Source organism: Stegostoma tigrinum, chromosome 14 (assembly GCF_030684315.1).
Source record: "Stegostoma tigrinum isolate sSteTig4 chromosome 14, sSteTig4.hap1, whole genome shotgun sequence".
Lineage (NCBI taxonomy): Eukaryota > Metazoa > Chordata > Chondrichthyes > Orectolobiformes > Stegostomatidae > Stegostoma > Stegostoma tigrinum.
In genome coordinates this window covers 59,973,801-59,988,639 of record NC_081367.1, presented here as the reverse complement: position 1 = coordinate 59,988,639, position 14,839 = coordinate 59,973,801, and the positions used below count along the sequence as shown (strand labels likewise).

The window sequence follows — 14,839 nt, the reverse complement described above, 5'->3', positions numbered from 1 at the left end:
AAGTCCATGACCATTACCATCTATAAGAACAAGGACAACAGATACAAGAGAGCATCACCACCTGAAAGTTGCCCTCCAGGCCATTCACCATTAGGACTTGGATATATATTATCATTTCTTCGGTATCACTGGTGAAAAATCCTGGAACTCTCTCCTGAATGGCACTGTGGGTATAAGTACTGCAAATAGACTGCTGTGGTTCAAGAAAGCAGTTCACCACCACCTTCTCAATGCAACTAGGTATGGTTAATAAATGATTTGATTTGATTTACTTATTTTCAGGCATATTTTAACACAAATGCAGTGAAGAAGTATGTGAATTGAGTCGCCACTCTCTGGCATCATTTTAAAAGACAGAAGGAAAAAACAAGAACATGGAATAGAAAGACAGAAAATAATATAAGAAAGTTCATCTTTACATTATATTTCCTTCTTGTTAAGTTGCCTTGGAATGGCTTCCGCATCCTGTCTCAACCATGAGCCTGCTGAAACTGTCACACCCAAGCGATAAACAGACATGGCCTGTATTCCACAGTCAGAGACATTGTTAGTGGTGGAATGTGAAAAGGAGACATAAAATGGGTCTAAATTTTGGTGTGAAATGAAAAGAATGGATCCTCTCAATGAAGAGCAAAATAAACAAGACACAAACAAGACAAGAGAAAACAAAGACCAAATGCTGGAGATCTGAAACAAAAACATAACTTGTTGATGAACTCAGCAGGGCAAGAACTGGGTTCTGATGAACAGTCACCAGACTTGAAACATTAACTCGATTTTCTCTCCACAAATGCTTCCAGGCCTGCTAAGTTTCTGCAGCAATTTCTGTTTTTGTTAGAAACATGGCAGTGGGGTCAGGGGAGAAAGTAAGAAAAGCAGAGAACAGACATAATGCAGTCAGTTTTTGAAATGATTGAGTTCAATATTGAAACCTCGAGGGTCTAAAATGCCAAAGCATAAAATGAAGTGTTATACGTCAAGCTGCAGGAGACTCAGGAAGGAAACATTAGCATGACAGCCAGATGATTATTTAAAACGGCAAGAAACTAGGAGGTCAGGATCATTCGTATAGACGGAGCAGAGATATTCTGCAAAACCAGCACCTGCTCTGCATTTGGTGTCCCCAGTGTAAACGTGACTGTAAACATTGTAAACAATGAATGCAGTAGACTAGATTGAAAGAAGTACAAGTGAAATGCTGCTTCGCCTGAGCAGTATGTTTGGAGCCTTGGACAACCAGGAAGGAGGAGGTTAATGGGCAAGTGTTATACCTTGTGTGATTGCATGGGAAGTTGGGTGGGGAAGTGAGGAAGAGTTAGGAGTGGTGGAGATCTGGATCAAGGTCTCATGAAGGGTATAGTCCCTAAGGAATGCTGACAGTGGAGGTGTGGCTGGTGTTTGTGAGCATGTTCCTTTGAATGTGACATTAGTGGGGTGGAAAGTAAGGATAAGAGAAACTCTATCATTGTTCTGGGAATAAAGGGGAAAAGGTGCGGGCAGAAGTGTGGGATATGGGTCAGACACAGCCGAAGACACTGTCAACTAGCATGTGGGGGAATCCTCAGTTGAGGATGCCTGTGATTTCTCCCTCTATAGTCCTGCCCAACTCCGAAATGCCCACTGAATTTTGACTTTTTGATCATTTATTGTGGGTTTCTTCCCAGAAGACCATCATTTAGACTGTCGCGCCCCCCACCATCCCCGCCTCCGTGTCTTTGGTTGTTATTGATCTTTAAAGGTACAGAAAGGCCGTGGTCATTCGAAAGCAGTTTTGAAGTTAGGCTTCCTGTCCAGGACATTCACTGGAAGCTAATCTTGGAAACGTCCTTCCCTCCAGTACACTCCTCCTACTGCACACCCTGTAGTTTCTGTCGTCAGCGAGCTGTTGCGGAAAAACACGGCCCCAGGGATTTTTCTGTTCGAAAACAGTCGGACTGGATGTCGATACCGTGCAACCGAGCGAAGTAAAACACAGCAAAGTCATTGAAAGCAGACGATCGACTCGCTCAAGTCTGTTTTCCCACTATCACGATCGACGCAAGAAGTGAGGTATGTTACGTTTTATCGAGTGTCATAACCCGAATTGTTATTGGAAATAATGTTATGAAACACAAAGTACAAACGTGACCACTCGGCCGGCTAAAATGTGCCTTTCGTTACATTACGGTTTTCAACTCCCCCGACGACATATCAAATTTAGGTCACATTCATATTGTGAGATTCAACCAATTGAAAGTACTAAAGTGATCAATTATAAATGTGTGTCTTACAGTTCTTAATACTTGTCTTTTGCTCCTGTCTGTGTAACTTCTGCGTTCAAAGTTTCACTACCAACACTCGTCACCAGATTTCCTGCATCGATTTCCATCGCACGGGAAGTTTTGACTCAGTCCCGTTAACGGTGCCTGGTTGATGCGCAGTTACCTCGAAAGCTTTGTGCCGCGTTTTCCGGTTTTGAAACGTCCCCGTCCCCATTTTTATTTGTACCATTCGAAGAGCTTTTGGCGGTCGAAAAAATCATGCGAGGCAGCAGCACAGGGTTGAGAAACAATGAAATCATCTACAAGGCACAAGTCAGGAGTAGAGTACTACCATCAGTAGAATACTCTCCACTTGTTTAGATGTGTGCAGCTCCAATAACACTCGAGACGCTCGACACCATCCAGGACTAAGCAGACCGCATGATTGGCACCACATCTACGATCATCCACTTCCTCCATCACAGACGCTCAGGATCACCGATTCTCAGGAGCAGCAGTGCAGAAAATCACCAAAAATCCTCAGACAGCACCTTCCAAACTCCCACCACTTTCACCTAGAAAGGTAAGAGCAGCTGACACAAGAGAACACCACCATGCAAGTTCCCCTCCAAACCAGGCTTCACCCTGACATGGGAATATATCACGATTCCTTCCCTGTCCCTGAGTCAAAATCCTCAAATTCCATCCCGAACAGCATCGTAGATCAACCAATAGCGCGTGGACTGCAGCAGTTCAAGAAGGCAGCTCACCACCACCTTCAAAGGGCAACTAGGGATGGGCAAGAAATGCTGGCCAGCCAGTGACACCCACATCCCAGAATGAATTAAAAAAGCTCATGGTAAGTATAAATAACAGTACAGACCTAGGAATGCCAAATGGTCTCCAATGCTGGAGCCATTCTCTGATTTGGTATCAAATAGAGAACCAGATTTAATATTTTGTCATATGGGAATATCGAATGGATCTTCAGTGGGCAATTTAACATGGCCAGTCCACCTAATCTGCACATTTTTGGACTCTGGGAAGAAACTGGAGTACCTGGAGGAAACCCATACAGTCACAGGGAGGATATGTAAAGTCGACTCAGACAGTTGTTTGAGGGTGGAATTGAGCCTGTGATCCTGCCACTGTGAGGTAGAAATGCTAACCATTGAGCCACAGGCTGCCCATGTTTTCAGGCAGATAACAGTAGGGAAATCTTATTGCAACTGTAAAAAGCGCTAGTGAGATCACATCTGGAGTACTGTGAGCAGTTTTTGTCCTCTTACTTAAGAAAACATATCATTTTGTTGGAGGCAGTTCAGAAAAGATTCATTAGGATGATCCCTGATATAGAGAGATTATTATATGTGCAAAGGCTGAACAGATTGGGAAGTTTAGAAGAATGAGAGGTGATCTCTTTGAAACACATAAAATTCTTAAGGGGCTTGATGGGGTAAACGCTGAGAGAATGTTTCCCCCTTTGGGAAAATCTAGGATCAAAGAGCATAGTCTCAGTGTAAAGGGGCACCAAATTAAGACTGAGATATGAAAGAATTTATTCTGTCAGAGGATTGTGCGCCTTTGGAACTCCTTGCCACAAAGAGACATTGTGAAGAGACATTGCTCTTTTGATGGCTGAACATTATTGCCTGACCACTGGTAGACTAGGGAAATCGGTCCACATCCACCTTGAGGAGACGCCAAGGGCTGAGTTCCAATGATCTGCATATAGTCTGTGTTCAGGTAAATAAATGGATGCCAGCTACCTGTAACCTTGCTAAATCCAAGCCAGCAAGAAAAAGTGAAGACACTGAATATTTTCACATCCTTGATACCATAACTTGAAAATGAGTTGTTCTAAGTTTAAGGCTTATACTGTATTTACTTACATGTTAGCTTTTAGATTTAGGTTTTATTGTCACATGCTCAAGGGTACAAAAGTACAGTGAAAAGAGTACAAAGAGTATACACGGAACTATCTTAGGTACAAAGTACCGAGGTACAAAATCTTAGTTATAGAAACAGAAAAATAAAGAAATAAGTTTAAAAAAAGCTCAGCACTACAGTCTTCTTAGCCTAAAAGTAGAAAAGTAAGGAAATAAATTTAAAATGCCAAACATTACAGTCCTTTCTTAAGCCATGGACCTGTGGATGTTCTAAGCTGGGCTTTCTCAAGAGAACTCACTCTCCCCCACGCTGGCACACTTTCACGTGCACTGGGCTAAAACCGACCCATGCACACCAGGCTTTGCTGCCCCTTGCAAGGCTTCGGCCCAGACTCGTGCATCGCTGCTGACCATTGCTACCGCCATCCCTCGCAACTGACCAACCCCGCTGTCATCCACTGCTGTCTGCCGCTGATCACTGCCTCACTGTTGCCATCGTCCAGGTCCGCGCAGGGCCCCAGCTACAGCCCCGTTCTGTCACTGCTGCTCCCTCCATTGCCTCCAAAAGTAAGTAAGTAACACTAAAAAACCTTCAAAAAAAACTGAAAAAGAAGATAAAAAGGAAAGCAAAAAAGGAAAGTGGGCAGAATGGGTGAGATGAGGGCTCAACAGTCTTGATGCTCCTGACTCCACCACCACCATCTCGGTTTTACCATCACAAGGTAGGAACCATCACATTTCAGAAATATTTGGATGGTCACTTGAAGCACCATAGTGTCTGTTGCTGTTCCAGCCCTTCCCCAGTCAAACTCACCTGTGAAGAACTAGGGCCCTAGTATAGGCAGAAGGGATAGTACAATTTAAAATGTTCATCCGCAGAACAAGAAATTAAGTGGAAAGGGAGAAAAAATGTACTCATAACTGATGAACAGAGTAGAAAGTTTTAGTCTGGGTGAAGCTCAGTCTTCATTCAGAGAGAGAGGAGCAGCAGCAGCAGGAATGCTTCACAAGGAAATTAACATATAAACTTTCAACATTTGTGCTTCACTGTAATTTTAAGACTCTGAATGTCCCTTTCTAGTATTGGTCATCTGAACTTTTTTCAGATCCTCATGTGATTTTTCTATGTCATGACCAAATCGGCATCTGTTTCATGTATTGTACTAGAAAATATGCTGTCTAAGATTAGGTCATTTTAACAATCTCACCTCGTAACTATGCATTATTCCTGCAATCGTGAGACCAGCAGAATTTTTCTGGATCTCATGTTTCCAAAATGAATACAAACATTTATTCTCCACGTACTTATATTTTATTCAGAATGGTATGTATTTCTTGCACAAGGTTGCAGTTAATGAATGCAAATTAAGATAGATGATAGAAAATTGGTTTGCAAATCAGAGAAAATTCATGTATTCTGTATTTTTCTTTCAGACAATTGTGAAAATGGCTGACTTGCTGAAGAATATTGGACATACACTTACACCAAACCAACTCCCACGGTCACAGGTGCTACCCAGTGGTCCTGAATTGGTGCAGTATGTGGAAAATGGTCCTTTGAACCAAACAATAGCGAAAATGCTTACTCAGAATAGTGCTGGAGTACAGGAAATGCTCAAAGGAAAGTTCAAGTTCCTGGGTGTAAGTGCACTTTACAAAATGAGAAAAAATGTTTATATTTGAGGCCAAAGCAGTTATTCAGAATTATAATATAGTGCGGACATCAGTTGCCTGGTTTTACTTTGGCATAACTGAAGGAGAATACCCAATGGTAGTATGTTAATTGTGACAAAAGACAAATAATCCGAAGACCTGGATTAATGATCTAAAAGCAGGAATTTTAGTCCAACTATGATCATTGGGATAATAACATTCAATGAAATATATTTGGCATAATTGTAATAAGTTAATTGTATTGTCTCAAAAATCCATCTAGTTCACAAATGTTCTTTTGGGAAGGAAATTAGCCCAAAGATAAAGATTAATACGAATAAATTCCTGTATTGTCAGGCCTGGTATATATCTCCACACACAGCAATGTGGTCTAATTTTAGCTGCGTTTTCAAATTACTGAGAAAGCTGTTTAGTTGTATTAAACTCTGGCTCTCTCCCAGAAGGTGGGCCTTTAACAGTGCATGGAAGAACTGCCACCAAGGGTTACGTTGCGATGGCAAAGATACTGTCACTGGGACAGACGTCTAGCCATCCAACTTCTGCAAAATTTCCCACTGCCTTCTGAAGTTGGGTTACTTCCTGTCCTGGTGCGAATCTTGCAGCTAATTCAGCCCAGTTAACTCTGTTACTGTTTCCACTTGTTGCCACAAAAAATATGAGTATTTCTAGCATTTTTTAAAAATTTCAGTTTACAAATTTAATACTTTTACTATAATGCATTTATATTTTGTTTTGTTAGCAACTGAGGTGTTCTACTTGGCACCCATTATAGTCGGTTCCGAAACTAGGGTCCTGATCTAAATAAAGGAAACTATGACAGTATGAGTTGTGAGTTAGCTATGATTTATAGGGGAAATATGACTTAAAAGGATTAATGTGGATAAAAAACATCAAACATTTAAAGAGCTCATGAATGTACTACAGTAATTAATCATTACCATGTGGCACAAAAATGAAATGGGATAGGTGAGCTAACCGTGGCTAACAAAGGAAACTAGAGATAGTATTAGATCCAAGGAAGGGGCACACAAATTGGCCAAAAAAATCAACAGACCTGAAGATTGTAAACAGTTTTGTTTTCAGCACAGGAAGAAAATAGGATTGATTATGAGGGAGAAAAGTGAGTACAAGAGTAAGCTTGGGGGAGCATACAAACTGATTATCAAAATTTCTGCAGATATGTGAACAGAAGTAGATTAATGAAGACAAATGTTGGCACCTGACAGTCAGAAAATTATAATGGGAAGAAAAGGGATGACAGAGCAATTAAATACACACTTTGGTTGTCTTTACAAAGGAGGACACAAAAAATAACTCAAAAATGATGGAGTACACAGGGCCTAGTGAGATGGAGGAGCTGAATGAAATCAGTATTAATAGGGAAATGATGTTTGAGAAAGTGATTGGATGAAAAGCTGATAAAGGCCCTGATCACGATGGTCTACATCCCAGTGTACTTAGGGAAATTGCCTGAGAAGTAGTGGATGCATTGGTGGTTATCCTTCAAGATTCTATAGACTCTGTAATAGTTCCTATGGATTGGAAAGTACCTGCTTGTTAAAAAGAAGACTGTGAGAAACTGGAAATTATAGACTGGTGTGTCTAACATCAACAGTGAGGAAAATGATAGTGTCTGTTATAAAATATTTAATAGTAGAGCACTTGGAAAATGAGGACATGAACAGATTGAATCAGCCTGGATCGATGAAAGGAAATCATGCTTGAGAAATTTACTGAAATTTTTCAAGAATGGAACTTACAGACTTGATAAGGGAGAGCCTCACCTTCCTGGATCTTTCAGTCACATCCCTCACCTTCCTGGATCTTTCAGTCACCTTCAGTTCACCTGGGCCATCTCCAGCACATCCCTCACCTTCCTGGATCTCTCAGTCGAACAGTCCCTCTTCCACACCTACACAGGCCCCAAGCCCCACCTCTTCCTCCATTACAGTGATGACTGTATCGGCACCGCCTCTTGCTCCCCAGAGGAGCTCGAACAGTTCATCCACTTCACCAACACCTTCCACCCCAACCTTCAGTTCACCTGGGCCATCTCCAGCGCATCCCTCACCTTCCTGGATCTCTCAGTCTCCATCTCAGGCAACCAGCTTGTAACTGATGTCCATTTCAAGCCCACCAACTCCCACAGCTACCTAGAATACACCTCCTCCCACCCACCCTCCTGCAAAAATTCCATCCCCTATTCCCAATTCCTCCGCCTCCGCCGCATCTGCTCCTACGATGAGGCATTCCACTCCCGCACATCCCAGATGTCCAAGTTCTTCAAGGACCGCAACTTTCCCCCCACAGAGGTCGAGAACGCCCTTGACCGCGTCTCCCGCATTTCCCGCAACACATCCCTCACACCCCGCCCCCGCCACAACCGCCCAAAGAGGATCCCCCTTGTTCTCACACACCACCCCACCAACCTCCGGATACAACGCATCATCCTCCGACACTTCCGCCATCTACAATCCGACCCCACCACCCAAGACATTTTTCCATCCCCACCCCTGTCTGCTTTCCGGAGAGACCACTCTCTCCATGACTCCCTTGTTCGCTCCACATTGCCCTCCAACCCCACCACACCCGGCACCTTCCCCTGCAACTGCAGGAAATGCTACACTTGCCCCCACACCTCCTCCCTCACCCCATCTCAGGCCCCAAGATGACTTTCCACATTAAGCAGAGGTTCACCTGCACATCTGCCAATGTGGTATACTGCATCCACTGTACCCGGTGTGGCTTCCTCTACATTGGGGAAACCAAGCGGAGGCTTGGGGACCGCTTTGCAGAACACCTCCGCTCGGTTCACAATAAACAACTGCACCTCCCAGTTGCAAACCATTTCCACTCCCCCTCTCATTGTTTAGATGACATGTCCATCATGGGCCTCCTGCAGTGCCACAACGATGCCACCCGAAGGTTGCGGGAACTGCAACTTATATTCCGCTTGGGAACCCTGCAGCCCAATGTTATCAATGTGGACTTCACCAGCTTCAAAATCTCCCCTTCCCCCGCCGCATCCCAAAACCAATCCAGTTCGTCCCCTCCCCCCACTGCACCACACAACCAGCCCAGCTCTTCCCCTCCACCCGCTGCATCCCAAAACCAGTCCAGCCTGTCTCTGCCTCCCTAACCTGTTCTTCCTCTCACCCATCCCTTACTCTCACCCCAAGCCGCACCTCCATCTCCTACCTACTAACCTCATCCCACCTCCTTGACCTGTCCGTCTTCCCTGGATTGACCTATCCCCTCTCTACCTCCCCACCTATACTCTCCTCTCCACCTTTTTTCTCCATCTTCAGTCCGCCTCCCCCTCTCTCCGTATTTATTCCAGAACCCTCTCCCCATCCCCCTCTCTGATGAAGGGTCTGGGCCCGAAACGTCAGCTTTTGTGCTCCTGAGATGCTGCTGGGCCTGCTGTGTTCATCCAGCCTCACATTTTATTAGCCTGTAGATATAGTTTAGTTTGACTTTCAGAAGGATAAGATTGCACATAAGAGATTAGCATGTAAAATTAAAATTCTTGGAATTGGTAGTAGTGTACTGACTTGAATAGACAACTGGTTGGCAGACACGGCACAAAAATTAAAAATAAATGGGTCTTTTTCTAAGTGACATCCAGTGACTGTTGGGCTACCAGAGGAATCAGTGCTTGGATCCCGCTGTTCAGAACATATGTTAATGATTTAGATAAGGGAACTGAATGTAATAACTGCAAGCTGGCAGATAACACAAACCTGAGTGGAAGGCTAAAGGGGAGTGTACAGAGAAGCTTCAGTGTAATTTAGACAGGTTGAGTGCGTGGGCAAATGCATTGCAGATGAAGTATAGTGTGGATTCATGTGAGGTTATCCACTTTGGTAGTAAAGCCAAGAAGACAGACTATTATTCTGAATGGTGATAGATAGGGAAACAGGGAGGTGGACCTAAACTTGGATGTCCTTGTACACCAGTCATTGAAAGTGGGCAAGTAGGTGCAGCAGGCTGTGAAGAAGGCAGATGGTATGTTAGACTTCATGGTGATGATTTACTGGAATTGAAGTACACGCAGATTCTATAGGTATGTCAGCAATAAAAGAATAACTAAAGTAAGATTAGGGCTAGTTAAAGGCAGTAGTGGGAAGTTGTGCATGGAGTCCAAAGAGGTAGGAGGGGCACTAAATGAATATTTCTCATCAGGGTTCACAGAGGTAAAAGACAATGTTGTCGAGGACAATACTGAGATACAGGTTATGAGACTAAACGGGATTGAGGTTCATTAGGAGAAGATGTTAGCAATTCTGGAAAATGTGAAAATAGATAAGTCCCCTGGGCCAGATGGGATCTATCCTAGGACTCTCTGGTAAGCTAGGGAGGAGATTGCAGAACGTTTGGCTTTGATCTTTATGTCATCATTGTCTACAGGAATAGTGCCAGAAGACTGGAGGCTAGCAAATGTTGTCCCCTTGTTTAAGAAGGGGAGTAGAGACAACTCTGGTAATTATAGACCAGTGAGCTTTATTTTGATTATGGGTAAGGGGTTGGAAAGGATTATAGGAGATAGGATTTATAATCATCTAGAAAGGAATAATTTGATTCGGGATAGTCAACACAGTTTTGTGAAGGGTAGGTCCTGCCTCACAAACCTTATTGAGCTCTTTGAGAAGGTGACTAAACAGGTGGATGAGGGTAAAGCGGTTGATGTGGTGTATATGGATTTCACTAAAGCATTTGATAGGGTTCCCCACGGTAGGCTATTGCAGAAAATTCAGAGTCATGGGATTGAGGGTGGTTTAGCGGTTTGGATCAGAAATTGGCTGTAAGAAGACACAGGGTGGTGGTTGGTGGGAAATGTTCATCCTGGAATTCAGTTACTAGTGGTGTACCGAGAGGATCTGTTGTGGGGCCACTGCTGTTTGTCATTTTTATAAATGACCTGGATGAGGGATTAGAAGGATGGGTTGGTAAATTTGCGGATGATACTAAAGCCGGTGGAGTTGTCGATAGTTGTAGTGCGGAAGAATGTTGCAGGTTACAGAGGGACATAGATAAACTGCAGGAGCTGGGCTGAGAGGTGGCAAATTGAGTTTAATGAGGAAAAGTGTGAGGTGATTCATTTTGGAAGGAGTAACAGGGATACAGATTACTCGGCTAATGGTAGTAGTTGATTGGCTAATGGTGGATGAGCAGAGGGATCTCGATGTCCATGAGCATAGATCCATGAAAGTTGCCACCCAGGCTGAGAGGGTTGTTAGGAAGGTGTACGGTGTGTTAGGTTTTATTGGTAGAGGGATTGAGTTTCGGAACCATGAGGCCATGTTGCAGCTGTACAAAATTCTGGTGTGGCCGCACTTGGAGTATTGCATATAGTTCTGGTCCCTGCATTATAGGAAGGATGTGGAAGCATTGGAAAGGATGCAGAGGAGATTTACCAGGATGTTTCTTGGTATGGAGGTAAGGTCTTATGAGGAAAGGCTGAGGGACTTGAGGCTGTTTTCGTTAGAGAGAAGAAGGTTAAGAGGTGACCTAATAGAGACATAAAAGATGATCAAGGATTAGATAGGGTGAACAGTGAGAGCCTTTTTCCTCGGATGGAGATGGCTAGCACAAGGGGACAAGGTTAAAATTGAGGGGTGATAGATATAGGACAGATGTCAGAGGTAGATTCTTTACTCAGAGACTAGTAAGAGCATGGAATGCCCTGCCTGCAACAGTAGTAGACTCGACAACTTTAACGGCATTTAAATGGTCATTGGATAAACATATGTATGATAACGGAATGGTGTAGGTTAGATGGGCTTCTGATTGGTTTCACAAATGGCACTGTAATCTTCCATGTTCCATGCTCTTTGTGTGCAGTTTTAGTTTCCTTACCTGAGGAAGGTTGTTCTGCCTATAGAGAGAGTAAAATGGAGATTTACCAGATGGATTCTTGAGATAGCAGCACTGATGTATTAAGAGAAACTGAATATGTTAGTACTATATCCTCAGAGTTCAAAAGAATGAGGGGGATCTCGTAGAAGTAGAAATAAAATGCTAACAGGATGAGACAGAGTAAATGCAGGCAGGATATTCCCAGTGACTGGGGAACCCGGAACCAGAGGTAATAGTCTAAAGATCTGGAGTAGGCCATTTTGTATTGAGAGGAAGCAAAGTTTCTTCATGCAGAGAGTGGTGAGCCTGTGAATTCTCTGCCACAGAATGCTGTTCTCTATCACATAAAGCAGGCAAAAACATTGAATGGCTTCAAGGAGTTAAGCAGAGTTGTTAGAGTTAAAGGGATTAAAAGATGTAGAGGAAGGGAGAACAGGGTACTGAGTTGAATGACCTACCCATGATCCTATTGAATGGTGGAGTGGGAATAAAGGATTGATTGGCCTTTTCCGGCTCCAATTTTCTGTGGTTCTGTTGCTGAAGAGGTGTTGGGACAGATTCAGCAATTGTTTCAAAAGGGGCATTTGAAGATATACTGACAAGATAAAAAGAACAGCAAAGTTGTCGGGAAGATTGATGATAGAGCAAAACTAATCAGACTTCTCTTTCAAAGAACTGGTATGGCATGGAAGGCTGAATAGATTCCTCCTGTTGCAGATTAATTTCAAAATTTTATAGTCGTTTTTAGAGTGAGGGAAGTTTCCATCTTCACAACCTATGCATTAAGTACTATGGGTACAATCTAGTGAAGAATATCATACATCTCTTATTGAATTTATTGGATTACCTTAGCAGAAACATCAATGGATACAGAATCAGAATCAAATTATCAGCCCCTCCAGAAGTTATTTCATATATACCACACAGACAATGATTTGCCACAATATCATGGCATAAGTCAAAAGTACATTTTTCTGTAAAAGGATGAGGCCAACCACTTTCCATGAAGATATTTTTGATTTTGCCACTACGGTAATGTTATTTTGATAAAGTTAATTATAATGGAGAGAAGATTGCATGAAGTTTTCAGCTTCACTTATCACTTTAGCAATAAGTGCTAAAGCTTACCAATTCAGATTCAATAGTTCAAATTCTTGATTAACTGCAAAAATTGCAGAGTAGTAATGAATGTGCTGAAAATCATATTTTTTCCATGTAGTGCCAATTTTCAACACATTGGCTAATTGAAAATATGTGCCTTTATAAAAATGAATTTAACGCAACATTCTGGTTCTTACAGGCAACAGAGATCGTGACTGGTATAATCTCCATAATCATTGGAATAGTGAAAATATGCATTGATTCAAGTCAAAATCACTACTTTGAATTTTCCCTCGTAATTGGAACACCCTGGTGGACTGGAATTCTAGTAAGAACTAGTGACAAATACATCAATGTAAAATTGCAGAGATTTTTGTATCTGTCTGGTGTTCAATAAGTACACTTGGTAGCAATTGTGCAGTGACTACTTTCCACACAAACATTCTGTGTGCAGCCATCTCCAATATACTCTTTTCTTCTTGTGTATGGAAATTGAGAGGGCACAGTTCCTGTTTTATGGCACCTTTGCCAAATTTGGCTTTTTTGAGCAGCTTTATTCTCTCATGTTGGTGTCTTTGTAGGTGTGATCTCAAACATGGGAGGCACCCTGAAGTTTGTTACACTTGTTTGCAGCCTTGCGTATGAACAAAATTGGTTCCTGTTGTCTTCAGGAGCACTCCTAAGCATCATTGCTGCATGTTGTGAACTGAATTCCTTTGTGGCAAGACAGGAACCATGCATTAAACTGAGGATCAAGACCCTTCAGTTACATGCCTGAAAATGAGCAGCTTTTCTTAAGAGATGATTTGTCTGTATTCCTTTTTCTTTTAATTCTTTAATGGAATATGAACGCTGCTGTACCCATCCCCTAATACCTTTGAGAAGGTTGTGGTGAGCTGCCTACTTGAACTATATGGTGCAAGTACATCAACCATTTAGGACTGAGATTGAAGTGAACCTTTTTCATCCAGAGAATGATGAACCTGTGAAATCCTCTGCCAGAAAAAGCATTTGAGACCAAAACATCAAATATTTCCAAGAAGTTGATAAACATAATTTGTGAAGCTCAAGGCAACAAAGGTTATGGGGCACAAGCTGAAACAGCATATTGAGTTGGGATCACCTACGATGATATTGAATGTGAGAGCACTCCCGAAGGGCCATATGGCCTATTTTTCTGTTTCTACAAAAGTTGTTAGGAAGGAATTTCTAGAATTTTGTGCCAGTAATCCTAACATAATGCTGATGTAGCTTCAAATCAAAATGGTGTAGCTTTTTGAGGGGAGTTGCAAGTGATGCTGTTCCAAGTTCTGCTGGTCTTGTCCTCTTGGGTGATGGAGGACAGATGGTTCATGGTGAAACAGCTTTGGAAGTAACAATAGGACATCACAGGGATTATGTATTCTGCTGCTACTATCTGCCTGTGGTGGAGGGAGTTTGTTTTTACTATGACGGCAGATGAGGTGTCTTTCAAGCAAGCTGCTTTGTTTTGGTTGGTGTGAAGCCTCTTGAGTTTAGATATGCACTCATCCATGCAGGCGGACACCACAACGTTATATTCCTGACTTGTAGGCAGTGGACAGGCTTTAGAAGTGATATGTTGAGTTTCTTGGCACAGAATTCCTAACCTCTCACTTGTTCTTATAGACGTAGCATAAATGTACCTAGTCCAGTTCAATTCCTGGACAATGATAACTTCCAAGATAGTGGGATATAAATTTAATTCAGCTGTATCATATCCTAATTAGATGAAGAGACATAGTATTGAATGCATCTAATATAAAGCCAGGTGGAACAGTAAACTGGGAGGAAGGCATAAAGAGGCTGCAAAGAGATTGAGACCATTAAGTGAGTGAGCACCAAGATAGCAGATGGAACATAAAGCAAAGAACTGGAAGTTATCAGTTTGATCAGAAAATGGAAAACAGAATGTATTTTTAGAAAGACAAGTAATTTGAAGGCTAAAGAGTCTTGGGTGAACTCGTACAAGTAAGCCAAAAGTTAGCATGCAGAAACAGCAAGCAGTGAACTAAGAAAATGGCACGTTGGCCATTATTTCTAGGAGATTGAAAAACA

The 14,839-nt window shown here is 42.5% G+C and overlaps 1 protein-coding gene across 2 annotated transcripts in view; it reads left to right on the top strand.

Annotated features, from left to right (window-relative positions):
* Positions 1-1,748: 1,748 nt before the first annotated feature.
* Positions 1,749-14,839, top strand: part of LOC125457601 (membrane-spanning 4-domains subfamily A member 4A-like) — a 30,051-nt gene continuing 16,960 nt past the window's right edge. The window contains exons 1-3 of one of the 2 annotated variants that reach the window (XM_048542044.2): positions 1,749-2,049; positions 5,564-5,770; positions 12,963-13,091. In XM_048542044.2, the coding sequence (XP_048398001.1) occupies positions 5,576-5,770; positions 12,963-13,091 (324 nt within the window). In that variant the 5' untranslated portion in view covers positions 1,749-2,049; positions 5,564-5,575. The remainder of the gene's footprint in view (positions 2,050-5,563; positions 5,771-12,962; positions 13,092-14,839) is intronic. The other variant, XM_048542043.1, reaches the window with a different exon arrangement.